Here is a 12,767-nt window from a genome sequence, read left to right as displayed (position 1 = left end):
ATCCTGTGATTGCCACAAGAAAATGAATCTCAGGGTTGTATATGTACTCTGATAATAAATTTACTTCTAACACTGAAGGGAGCGGGGCTTGGATGGTCGGGGTGCTTGATGGATGCTGCTTTCCTGTGGCACTGTTCTATGGTGGGGAGGGCATTTTTCATACAAGGGCATTCATTAGTGTTTCCATACCAGACTATGATTCAACCAGTCAATATACTGTCCACCACACATATATGGAAGTTTTAGCATATATTGAAAATCATAGTGACATGGTCAGCAGTCTTGTTTTATAACCTTCTTAGTTATTAGAGTGATTAGTCTCTTCCACAGTCTTTTATTTCAAAAAACAGTCTTGTGGTATTTAGTATATTTTGCATATTGAAAATTCCGCAAAGCATTGGCAGTAATTATTTCAATATATTAATATTATTTTATTAATGTTATAGAAACATTAGTTACTTGATTTAGAGAGCTTGAAGACACAAAGTTTAAATATGGCATAATACCATACTGTGATTCAATTTGCAGTTCTTGTAGTACATCATTACTCCCACTAGAGGATGCTAGATGGAACAAAATGGCAAATGAGATCAAATGTTTTGTGAACTAAATAACACAGTTTGCATTTCCAGATAAAAATGTCACATCATATCTTTTTATTATGAAACCTGGGAATGGACAGCTTCAACGCTGTGTTAAACAGAATGGCAGACCACAGTACGTGTGCTTGCAACACTGTGTGTCCGACAGAGTGATCAGCAGCACTGGGGCTCCCTTTCTCTTCACCATTTACACCTCAGACTTCAACTACTGCACAGAGTCTTGTCATCTTCAGAAGTTTTGGGATGACTCTGCCATAGTTGGATGCATCAGCAAGGGAGATGAGGTTGAGTACAGGGCTATGGTAGGAAACTTTGTCACATGGTGTAAGCAGAATTATCTGCAGCTTGATGTGAAAAAGACTAAGGAGCTGGTGGTGGACCTGAGGAGAGCTAGGGGACTGGTGACCCCTGTTTCCATCCAGGGGGTAAGTGTGGACATGGTGGAGGATTACAAATACTTGGGAATACGAATTGACAATAAACTGGACTGGTCTAAGAACACTGAGGCTGTATACAAGAAGGGTCAGAGCCGTCTCTATTTCCTGAGGAGACTGAGGTCCTTTAACATCTGCCAGATGATGCTGAGGATGTTCTACGAGTCTGTGGTGGCCAGTGCTATCATGTTTGCTGTTGTGTGCTGGGGCAGCAGGCTGAGGGTAGCAGACACCAACAGAATCAAGAAACTCATTCGTAAGGCCAGTGATGTTGTGGGGATGGAACTGGACTCTCTCATGGTGGTGTCTGAAAAGAGGATGCTGTCTAAGTTGCATGCCATCTTGGTCAATGTCTCCCATCCACTACATATTGTACTGGGTGGGCACAGGAGTACATTCAGCCAGAGACTCATTCCTCCGAGATGCAGCACAGAGTGTCATAGGAAGTCATTCCTGCCTGTGGCCATTAAACTTTACAACTCCTCCCTTGGAGGGTCAGACACCCTGCGCCAATAGGCTGGTCCTGGACTTATTTCATAATTTACTGGCATAATTTACATATTACTATTTAACTATTTATGGTTCTATTGCTATTTATTATTTATGATGCAACTGTAACGAAAACCAATTTCCCCCGGGATCAATAAAGTATGGCTATGAATACAATGTTATTTAAAAAGGAAGATGGTAGCTAAATAATAAATGGGTCTCTTGGAGGACAACACTGAGGAATTAATAGAAAATAGAGAAATGGCAGAGATTCTAAATGGATCAGATTTCACAACAGAAATCAATTTTAAAACACCCCAATATTAATGAATAATTGAAGCTCTGGAGGGAGTCAGACAAAAAAAGTAGTAAGCAAATGTGATTGACAAATCCCCTGGTCCTGAATGCACGCATCCTTTGGTCTTGTAGTTACAGAGATGCTGCAATATTTATTTTAATCTGCCAAAGGTCCACGCTCACGTTCAATGAATTGGAAAGCTGAAAGTATAATGTCACTATTCAAGAAAGGAGGGAGAAAAGAAAAAAATAAAGGCCATATAACATTAAGGGGGAAATGCTGGAATCCATTGTTAAGTTGGTAATAAAAGGAAAATCAGAAGATAATGAAGCAAATTCAACATAATTTTGTGAAAGAGCAATTGTGTTTGACGAATTTGCTGGATGATTTTGAGGAAAGAGTAAAGGGGGAACCAGCAGATTTAATGCATTTAGATTTCATTTAGGCAGTTGACAAGATGCCGCATGGAAGTTACTACACAGTAGAAGAGAATGTGGGATTGTGGTAGTATGCCCTTATGGTTAAGGAACTGATTATCAAACAGGTGGGGGGGCAATAATGAGTCGTGTTAGGATTAGTAGTCAGTAACAAATATCACGGGGATCAGTGGTCAACTATTTATGATCTTTTTAAAGAGTTCGATGAAGGGGTCGAGTGTATTATAGCTGATGATACAAAGACAGTTATGAGGGACACACAAGGAGCGTGAAAAGTGATCTAGGTAAGTGAATGGGTAAGAAGCTTGCAGGTGGCATATAATGAGGGAAAATGTGTATGGCCAGTGCATGAATTACAAAGGTTTACACACAGGTACAAGTAATGAACAATGGTTATTTAATCTTAGCCTTTATTGAAAGTGGCAATGCAATGATTGTTTACAAACTTGCGAAGTTTACAGATTTTCTAAGTGCTGGTGATACAGCACCTGGAGTTATGCTTATAGTTTTCAGTTTCATATTTAGCGAAGGATACATTTGTATTGGAGACAGTACAATGAAGATTTGTTTGGTTGAATCCTGGGATGAGGGTGGTGGCATATGAAGAGATATTGGGCTGATGCACAGAAACTTAGAAGAATGAGAATCTGATTTAAGCATGTACTTGAAGGTTTGATGGATGGATATGAAGGATGTTTCCTCCATTGTAATTATCTAGAATGTGGAGAACAGTTTTGGAATAAGGGGTTGATTGTCAATTCAAGATGGAGATTAAAATGGAATTTCTTCTGAGGGGCTTGACTCCGGGGGGATTGTCTAGAGAGCTGTGGAGGTGGAATCATTGTGCATGTTGAGGTAGAGATTGATAGACATTTGAATAACAAAAGCAGGAGGCATGGGGGAAAACAGACTGTTTCCTCTGAGTCCATCTTAAATCCTCAATTTTTTGGCTGATGTATGAATGCTGCTTGATATTTTGTATTAATAAACTGTAATGTCATATGTGAGGAGAAAGATTATGTTCTAAGTTTATGTGCTGTTTTCTTTAGGTGGACTTTACAATGGAGAAGTTTTAGTATGGAACTGCAGTAAAACTGATGACCCTTTAATTGCTGGATCAGGAATGTCTGAAGATACTCATCGTGAGCCTGTTTATCAGGTAAAAGATGTAGTCTGAGTTGATTTTATTGTCCTTACCATGGTTGGTTTATTACTAATTTGACCATGTTGAAAATCTTCAGGGTGATTGAAGCTAATATTAAAATTCAGTATGTCACTCCTTCTACCCCACCATTTATGCCCTTGGCAAGTTATTTGTGTGATGGGAACTACAATGTGATGCATTTCATGTTTGCAAGATAATGACTTGTTTTAAGGAGCAACTTAAAACAAGAGGAAAAATGCAGAGTTGTAACGGAATGATTTTCTGTTTTTGCATGATTTATTGTTCAGCTACCATGAGTGTGGAGGAGAGAATGGGTAGGAGCAGAATTAGAGGAGCATAGTGATGAGATTGTATGTCTGTAAGCAACATGCTGAGTGAGGCCATGCAGTAATATGAAAATCAGGGTGACATTTTTAAGATTAAAACATTTCTGGACCTGAAACCTAGAAGGTCACTAAGCCACAGGGGCAATGGATGAAGGGGACTTTGTACAGGTTGATTACAATAGTTAGATGAGCTCAGGTTATGGAAGATGGACATAACAACAGTTATGGATGAAAGCATTGTCAATAGATAGGCTGCAAAAACAGAAAATCATTGTTCCTTATTTAATCCTCAACCCATTGCAGTTAGTATATCCTAGTCGTTTCTTTCTTGCTCTGTAGTCTGGTTTGATGCTCTTTCCTTGGTTTTACTTACTATGAGAACTATTTCTCATAGAAATAGTTTGTCAGCCCATAACGCTAGGGCTGAAGAATGCTTCATCTTGAAGAGACGACACTGGCTTTCTTTTAACTCCAGACTCCAGAAGACAATCAGTAGTGCCTATTGTCCAACTACACCTTGTGTGTATCACTGACTGGGTAACAGATTTGAGCGAGTAGAGTATGGGAGAGTCTCACTGCTTTTCATCTAATATTTAAACACCTAAAAGGAGAAGGAACTGTCACATTTTCCAAAGAAACAAATATAGCAGAAAGGGAATGACTAACCTGAGAGTTTTAAGTATAAAAAAATGTCTTTTCTCTTTTAAAACAGGTTCAGTGGAACCAGAGTTTGAGTCACAGTAACAGAATTCAAATTCTGAGTGCGAGTACTGATGGAAAGATTCTCATCTGGGGGATGGATGGCAAAGGTCAACTTGTAGTGCAGGATGGATTTGCTTTTATCGTTCAGCAGATGCCACGCAATGTCAAACTCAAGGTGAGCATTCTTTGTAGCTTGATGTTGTAATAGATGTCCGGGATAGGTCTGAAATTTGAGAACTACTTGCATTCATAGCTATAAGCCTTTCCATTATTCTAATGGAAATACACTGGTAAGGAAACCCAAGACATGCCAATGGCTATTGTCTAGCAAATATTTGCATTTCTTTTATAGTTAACTAGTGTTCAGATCAACATTTGTGAGTTGCTTCTTCATTTCTCTCTTTTAGCCATATGGTTGGCAAGCAGGGTCAAATTGTTTTCATGCTGGAATCCAATTGACTTTCCACAACTGACTGGGAAATCTCAGCCTTGCTAGTATAGGTGATCCAGGTTGTGAAGTTGCTGAAAGTGCGCAGCATTCCAGGCAGGATCCCTGGAGAGAGGATTATTGTTCCAGACAGATTAATTTTACCATGATGATTAGGTCACAGTTAAGACCAGGTGTGTGGGGGGGTTGGTGAGACTGTCCTATATCAAAGTCTACCTTTTGGAGACTATTTGATGAGAATTTTATGTGCATCAGGATCTCCTCTCTAAAAGATCAGGGAATTTTGCTAGCAAAGTTTAAATTTATTTTGAAATGGGCTGAATTTTCAGTGTGGAATGCAGCTTCACTGACTACTCAACAATTCTGGAATCTAAAAACAGAAGTACTGCAAGTGTGTAAAAATAAATAAATAAATTCAAATAAGTCAAATATTCTGGAAGTGGTCAGCAGATTAGGCACCATCATTGAAAAGAGAAACTGATGAGAGACCAAAGGTAGACTTTGATATTGGACAGTCTCACCAACCCCCCCATCATCCCCCACCCCCCAAAACACACACCTGGTCTTAACTATGACCTAATCATCATGGTAAAATTAATCTGTCTGGAACAATAATCCTCTCATGTTAAACTACTTTCATGCTCCTCTGACGTCATTTGATATGATGAGAACTTCCAGCATTCTGCAGTCAGTAATACTATACATAGAAGCTGGAATCGATTAGTTACACTTCCTGTGTGAAGTATTGCTTTGTCTTACAAACTTCTAATATCTCAACTCATTCCCCAGGTTCGTGGGAACACTACTTTTGGTGTGACTGCTCTCTCTTTCTCTCACCTGGACAAGACTGTATTCATTACTGGTGTGGAGGGTGGTTACGTGCTGAAATGTTCAACAGAGGTTCTGACTCGTGCAACGCTGAGCTCCGGTTCTGTTCCATTGAAAGCACCAGCCCAATTTACCTTCTCCCCCCACTGTGGTTCTGTGCATGCTGTTGCCTGCTCACCATTTCACAGGTGTGTATATGAACAATGAAAAGTGGGAGTAGATCAGGAGAAATATAAAAATTGGGAAAATCCCTCTGAAATCTCCCTGTTTAGATTATTAAACAATTCTAAGCGATAGCATGCTAATTAGGAGCAGGTGTCGGCTGTTTGGTCCCTTGAGTTTATTCTTCATTGCCTCCACTCATTGGAACCATCCAACCCCATGCTTAGCAAGAATCTGCTTTACAAATATTCAGTTACTCTGGTTGTAGTGCCCTATGAGTAAGTGGGTTCGGAAGAATTGTGACCCATTTAGAGAAAAATCATCTTGTCTTCATTTTTTTTCCAAACTGACCTGTTATTCTAAATTCTTCCATATCGAACCTGTCAAGACCTCTCTGGATATTATGAGCTTCACTCAAGTCACTTCTTAAGCTAGTGAACTCCAGAACAAACAGGTTTAGGCTTTCCTTCCTTTCCTGCCCATTTCACAGCTTGTGCTAATAATTATTTTTATCTGCTTACACAATATTCCAGATGTGTGTCATCAATATCCTGTATAAGGGAAGCATAATATCTATACTTTTCAATTCTATTCCCCTAACATTAATATAACAGTCTCTTAGTTTTTCTCATACTTGTCTTTTCCGAATCATGCATCAGGTCACCTTGAGCTCCAATCTCTCACCATTTATATTATACGCCCTTTAATTTCTTGTTCTACCAAAATGAATAACTATATACATATTTTCCCACATTATAGTTTGTTTGCCATTTATTTCCCTACTTATTTGACATGCCTACATCTCTTGCAACTTCCTTATGTCTTCTTCAGAACTTATTTTCCTACCTTTCAAATTGCAAGGACAAGCCAAAGAACAACAGGTCAGTGAGACTTATGTCAGTGGTGGCAAAGTTAGTGGAGGCATAGTGAAAGATTGGATGTGCTTGTATTTGAGAAGGGAAGGAGTAATTAGGGATAGTTGGAATGGCTTTGTGTGTGGGAAGTCGTGTCTCACAAATTTGCTTGAAGTGTCCAAGGGAATTGATGAGGGCAGGGTGGTGGGCATTGTCTCTGTGGCTTAGTGGAAGGAGTTGGAGGGTGGTAGTGGAGGGTTGTTTTTTAGACTGAAGACTGTGACCGGTAGTGTGCTGAAGGGATCTCTGTAAAGTCCACTGTTCATCATGTTAATGATTTAGATGAGATTGTAGGTGGCATAGTTTGCAGATGGCACCAGAATGAGTGCTGTAGTGACAGTGAAGAGGATTGTCTTGGGTTACAACAGGATCCGGATCAACTGGGCGGGGGCTGGAGGGTAAAGGACAAAAAAATGGCACCCAGGGAGGCACCTTTGTCAGCTTGGATGAGTTGGGCAGAAGGGCATATTTTCCTGCTGCATAATCCTGACACAGATGTAGCTATGATATAATTTACCAGTTGTACTTTTATGTGCCTCCCCTTCCTGCAAGTTATTTATAAAAATTGTAAAAGGAAAAGGCTGAGATTGTGGTACACCATTTGCCCTTCACGAAAAGATCCAATTTTGTATTGAAAACCAATCATCTATCAAAAGTTATTGCAGAAAATAAAAGCTTAGTGTAGAAGGTAATATAATGACAAGGATATAGTGCTTATCAACGTCTTTTAGAAATCCAGTTGTAGTAATCTGCAGATTTTCTTTTATGTTTTGCGTATGCTGGTTTTTAAATGGACCAAACATTATTTTCCTTTCACTACACTATGCTAACATGGCCAATTATCACACTTCTTTTTCTAAATGGTCTGCAATTACATTTCCAATAGCTTTAATAATAACATGCTCTGTATGAAAGATGCTATGGTAATTATCCTCTTAATTTCCTGCTTTCTGCCTTCCTTTGCAAATAAAAATGTTTGTTATCTTAGAATCCAAAGGATTTTTCACTCAGTCTAGGAAAATTTAGAAATTAAAACTAGTGCAGTAACTTGTCACTTGTCCATCAGCCTGCAACTCCAACAATTTGTACAGGACCATGGCATTACTGTTGATAATTTTCCTGAGTTCTCCTAACTCATGAGTACCATCCTTTTCTGGGATGATTTGTATTCCAGTATACAGTGCAGAATGACGCCAAGTTCCTGTTTAATGCATCTGTCAACTCCTTGGTTTTTCATTATTAATTGCCAAGACTTGTTTTCTGTGGGACCCGCGTTTTCTTTGTTGAGCATCTTTGAAACTATCTGTAAACCCTTTTACTATCTGTTCCTATATTTGTTATTCTTTCTTTACTAATTTTTAAAGTATTCTCTCTTCTGCCTTTGTACAATTGCAAGATTTTCTTAAAATTGCTAATTTATAATCACAAAGGATGGGACCTCTCCTTACAAGTTTGCTTTCTCATTAGCGTTTTACCTTTCCTGCATAAGGCCGTCATTGATAATTCCATACACCTACCTTTTTAAGAAGTGGTAGCCAGACCAGCCAGAAACAAATTTAGTTTTTCCTTGAAGGAATTCAGTTAACTGGTTTAACTATATAAATTGTATGCTGCAGCTCAGTAATGTATTTTTCTTCAGGACCGGGAGGGGAGGGAAGAAACACTTGATACCTGACCTACACATTATTTAACCCTGTACAAATTAAAGTTGTAAACCCCAATTAATTAGGACTAGTAGACTTTCAGGACTCTGCAGCCTTTTTCATTTCGCAGAACTTCAGTGCAGTATTGAAAATTGTTGCACTGCTAGAGATGCAGTTCTGTGGTGTCTGTTAATGGATGTAAAGGTAAAATTTAAAAGAAGAGCTAAGTATTTTTACTTAGTGTCCGGATAAATATTTATTTGTCAATGTACAATAAATCGACAATCTGGATGCTGCTTTTCATTCATTACAGCATGAATGCATATCATTTTTGGGTATTCCGAAATTTTGAATGTGTAGCTGTAAGTTCACATTTCTGGTAAATTAGACTAGTCCAGCACATTAACTGTACATTTGTATATTTAGATAAATGCTTAAGTTTTGAATGTTCTTCTCCCAGAAACCTTTTTCTCACTGCTGGCACTGATGGACATGTTCATCTATACTCCATGTTGCAAGCCAAGCCAATTCTTTCTCTTCAGTTATCTCAAACATACCTCTTCAGTGTTTGCTGGTCTCCAGTCCGACCTCTAGTCTTTGCTGCAGCCACAGGAGAGGGTAAGTGCAGTTACTGTATGATATTTTTAAAACCTTGGGTTTTGTTTTGATGGGAAATTTTAAAGACCTGATTTAAAAAAATGTATCCCTGTGATGCAGAGGACACTGGTCAAGCCTGCATTTACCACCCTGAAGTGAGGAAGCAATTAAGAGTCAATAAAATCAATAAGTTGGGTTGTAGGCCAGATTCGATAAGAAAAGCAGATTTCTTTTCCTGAACCAGCTGTTTTATTTACATGATAACCTGTAAATTTAACCATGGGTGAGTTTAAATTACCCAGCTATGTGTAGGATTTGAACTCCTTTCCCTTGGTGCAAATCCAGTTACTTAAGCAGTCAGCAACTGCATTCTTATAGCATAAGTTCAAGATTAAGTGGCAGAACATGCATTCCTCTTAATGCACAAATTGGTAAGAGAAGCTGTATATATCCAAGAGGGTTTCTTTGAGTCTTTCATGTTACCCTGTGCTCAGTGGATTATTCTAGCCTGTAATCTTAAATATTGTTTTCAAAACTTTCAGCTTGGTTGTCAATCCCTTCATCCTTCACTTTCCTTTCTGTGGCCTTCTCTCGTACTACTACCCTCACATCTCTCTTCTTCCTCCAGTTTTAGTTTTTCATGTGTATTTTGTTCCTCAGCAGCTGTGCCTTGATTTGCTTAGTCTCCAGCCTGAACACTCCCAGTCCTTTCTCCTTGTTCTAAGACTTCCCTGAAATCTGCAATTTTATCAAGCTTTTGATCACCAGCTAATATGTGGGTTGAATCTTTTTTGGCATTGTAGTGTTAAAGTTGCTAAATAAAGGCAAACATTTACTCGCACTGTTAGCTGTAGGATATTTTCTGTGCCCTACGTACATTTTGCAAAGAGCTGGGTGGTTTAGACTGCAGTCAGTGGAAATTTGTCTTCTATCCGGCTTTAACAATGAGAAAGTATTACAAATCAGAATAGGTTATGAAAGAGAAATTAATATTAATCGAATATTTTTGAGGATGTATCTTGTATAATAGATGAGGGAGAACCAGTGGATGTAATGCATTTCAATTTTCAAAACTTTTGGTGGAGTACTGCATAAAAGGTTGGTGTGCTGGGAGGATATGGCCATCATCCTCCACCTGGCCCTAACCCACCTGGACAAAAAAGACACGTACATTCGAATGCTGTTCATAGACTTCAGTTCAGCATTCAACACAATCATCCCTCAGAAACTGATCGGAAAGCTGAACCTACTGGGCCTGAACACCTCCCTCTGCAACTGGATCCTAGACTTCCTAACTGGGAGACCTCAGTCAGTCTGGATTGGAAGCAGCATCTCCAACACCATCACACTGAGCACAGGGGCCCCCCCCGGGCTGTGTGCTCAGTCCACTGCTGTTCACTCTGCTGACCCACAACCGTGCTGCAACACACAGCTCAAACCACATCATCAAGTTCGCCGATGACACGACCGTGGTGGGTCTCATCAGCAAGAACGATGAGTCAGCATACAGAGAGGAGGTGCAGCGGTTAACGGACTGGTGCAGAGCCAACAACCTGTCTCTGACTGTAAACAAAACAAAAGGGATGGTTGTTGACTTCAGGAGGACACGGAACGACCGCTCTCCGCTGAACATCGACGATTCCTCCGTAGAGATCGTTAGGAGCACCAAGTTTCTTGGTGTTCACCTGGCGGAGAATTTCACCTGGTCCCTCAACACCAGCTCCATAGCAAAGAAAGCCCAGCAGCACCTCTACTTTCTGCGAAGGCTGAGAAAAGTCCATCTCCCACCCGCCCCTCCATCCTCACCACATTCTACAGAGGTTGTATTGAGAGCATCCTGAGCAGCTGCATCACTGCCTGGTTCAGAAATTGCACCATCTCGGATCGCAAGACCCTGCAGCGGATAGTGAGGTCAGCTGAGAAGATCATTGGGACCGCTCTTCCCACCATTACAGACATTTACACCACATGCTGCATCCGTAAAGCAAACTGCATTATAAGGGACCCCACGCACCCCTCATACAAACTCTTCTCCCTCCTGCCATCTGGCAAAAGGCACCAAAGTATTCGGGCTGTCACGGCCAGACTATGTAACAGTTTCTTCCCCCAAGCCATCAGACTCCTCAATACCCAGAGCCTGGACTGACACCAACCTACTGCCCTCTACTGTGCCTATTGTCTTGTTTATTATTTATTGTAATGCCTGCACTGTTTTGTGCACTTTATGCTGTCCTGGGTAGGTCTGTAGTCTAGTGTAGTTTAGTGTTGTTTTACGTAGTTCAGTGTAGTTTATGTTTTGTTCATGTAGCACCATGGTCCTGAAAAACGTTGTCTCGTTTTTACTGTGTACTGTACCAGCAGTTATGGTCGAAATGACAATAGAAAGTGACTTGACTTGACTTGACTTGATATGCTAACTCTGAGATGGAAACAGAGCCTCCAAGTTATTCTGTTTCTAATGAATTGTTAAAATTTATATTCAAATTAAAGGTTACTGCCTTATCTCAATATCTTAAATCATTGTGTGAGAGGGATATTTTTAGCCTTAAATAATGAGTGTTCTTTTTATATTTACAGGAACTGTGCTGGTTTGTGATCTTGGTCAGAGCTCTCTGTATCCCTCAATTTCTATTGAACAGTGTGCTGAGAACAAACCAGTTTACTGCCTGGCTTTTAATCCAAAACAACCGCAGCTGCTTGCAGCTGGTAATGCAAAAGGAAGTGTCAAAATCTGGCAGCTGAATGCAGAACTGATGAAGCAACGACCAAGAGAGATGATTTTACTTGAGCAACTTGCTAATGAAGTGGCAGATTGACTGACTGAAGACCTGGTGCAAAGTGCTGGAGAATATTTTCCCCAACTCCAGCATTTCTCGCTTGTACATTATGAACTAATTCAGCATATTTAAATATTTTTAAACATTTTAATATTAGTCTGTAATATTTTTGTAATACAAAGTATTTAAGAACCAGAACTTTTAATTCCTTAGTCTAGTATACACAGGTTGCATCTTGCGAGAAACGGAATCAGCCTGGTAGCAGCTTTCAATTAGCTGTTCCCATCCAGCATTGTGGAGGATTACCCAATCTTCTCTAATCTGCTCAATTTCCACTTGCATGTATATCTACTGAGACAGACACTAAAGAGGTTTTGCAGGGATTTTGAGGCTACTGAGGGTGTGGATCAGGGTAATCAAGATCCCTATTTACCTACATATTTTTCATGAGAAGTAGAACCTAGGAACCCACATTCGTTGCAGCAACTGTAACCTTCCCCCCCCCCCCCCAAAAAAACCCTGCAGTCACCACTGGTGAGGTGGTAAAAAACACTATCTGGCATTATGATGAAAGCAGTACTAGCAACATTTGCTGTCAGTTCATTGTAAAACTGAAAGCAGTTTAACACATTATTTAGTGATCCAGCTCTTCTGTGTGTCGTGCTGCTTTTCAGTTTTTAATTTGATCAGTTTCTCTTGATTGTAATAGTGAAACCTGGACTAAAATACTCATTTTTAAAAAATAATGCTTTTTGACAGGATGAGTTCTAAATTACATTTCAAAGTTCTATTAAGTGATAAGTACAATTGAGAACAAATATCCTTAATATTGTAATTTTCTTGAATTCAAGATGTAATAATTTTTTAAAATTATTAAATACTTGTCCTTATTTGTTTGTGTGTTTTCTAAGCTTGAGCACTTCAATGCATAAAAATAGCAATGAT

The 12,767-nt window shown here is 39.5% G+C and overlaps 1 protein-coding gene across 1 annotated transcript in view; it reads left to right on the top strand.

The window, feature by feature from the left end:
• Positions 1-12,672, top strand: part of dync2i2 (dynein 2 intermediate chain 2) — a 41,477-nt gene extending 28,805 nt beyond the window's left edge. Inside the window, exons 4-8 of the mRNA XM_072240365.1 lie at positions 3,310-3,419; positions 4,464-4,628; positions 5,691-5,917; positions 8,909-9,066; positions 11,623-12,672. Of these exons, the coding sequence (XP_072096466.1) occupies positions 3,310-3,419; positions 4,464-4,628; positions 5,691-5,917; positions 8,909-9,066; positions 11,623-11,861 (899 nt within the window). The 3' untranslated portion in view covers positions 11,862-12,672. The remainder of the gene's footprint in view (positions 1-3,309; positions 3,420-4,463; positions 4,629-5,690; positions 5,918-8,908; positions 9,067-11,622) is intronic.
• The last annotated feature ends 95 nt before the right edge of the window (positions 12,673-12,767 follow it).

This window comes from Mobula birostris, chromosome 22 (assembly GCF_030028105.1).
Source record: "Mobula birostris isolate sMobBir1 chromosome 22, sMobBir1.hap1, whole genome shotgun sequence".
NCBI lineage: Eukaryota > Metazoa > Chordata > Chondrichthyes > Myliobatiformes > Myliobatidae > Mobula > Mobula birostris.
The sequence above is the reverse complement of the archived record's forward strand: the minus strand, read 5'-3'. Positions and strand labels throughout refer to the sequence as shown.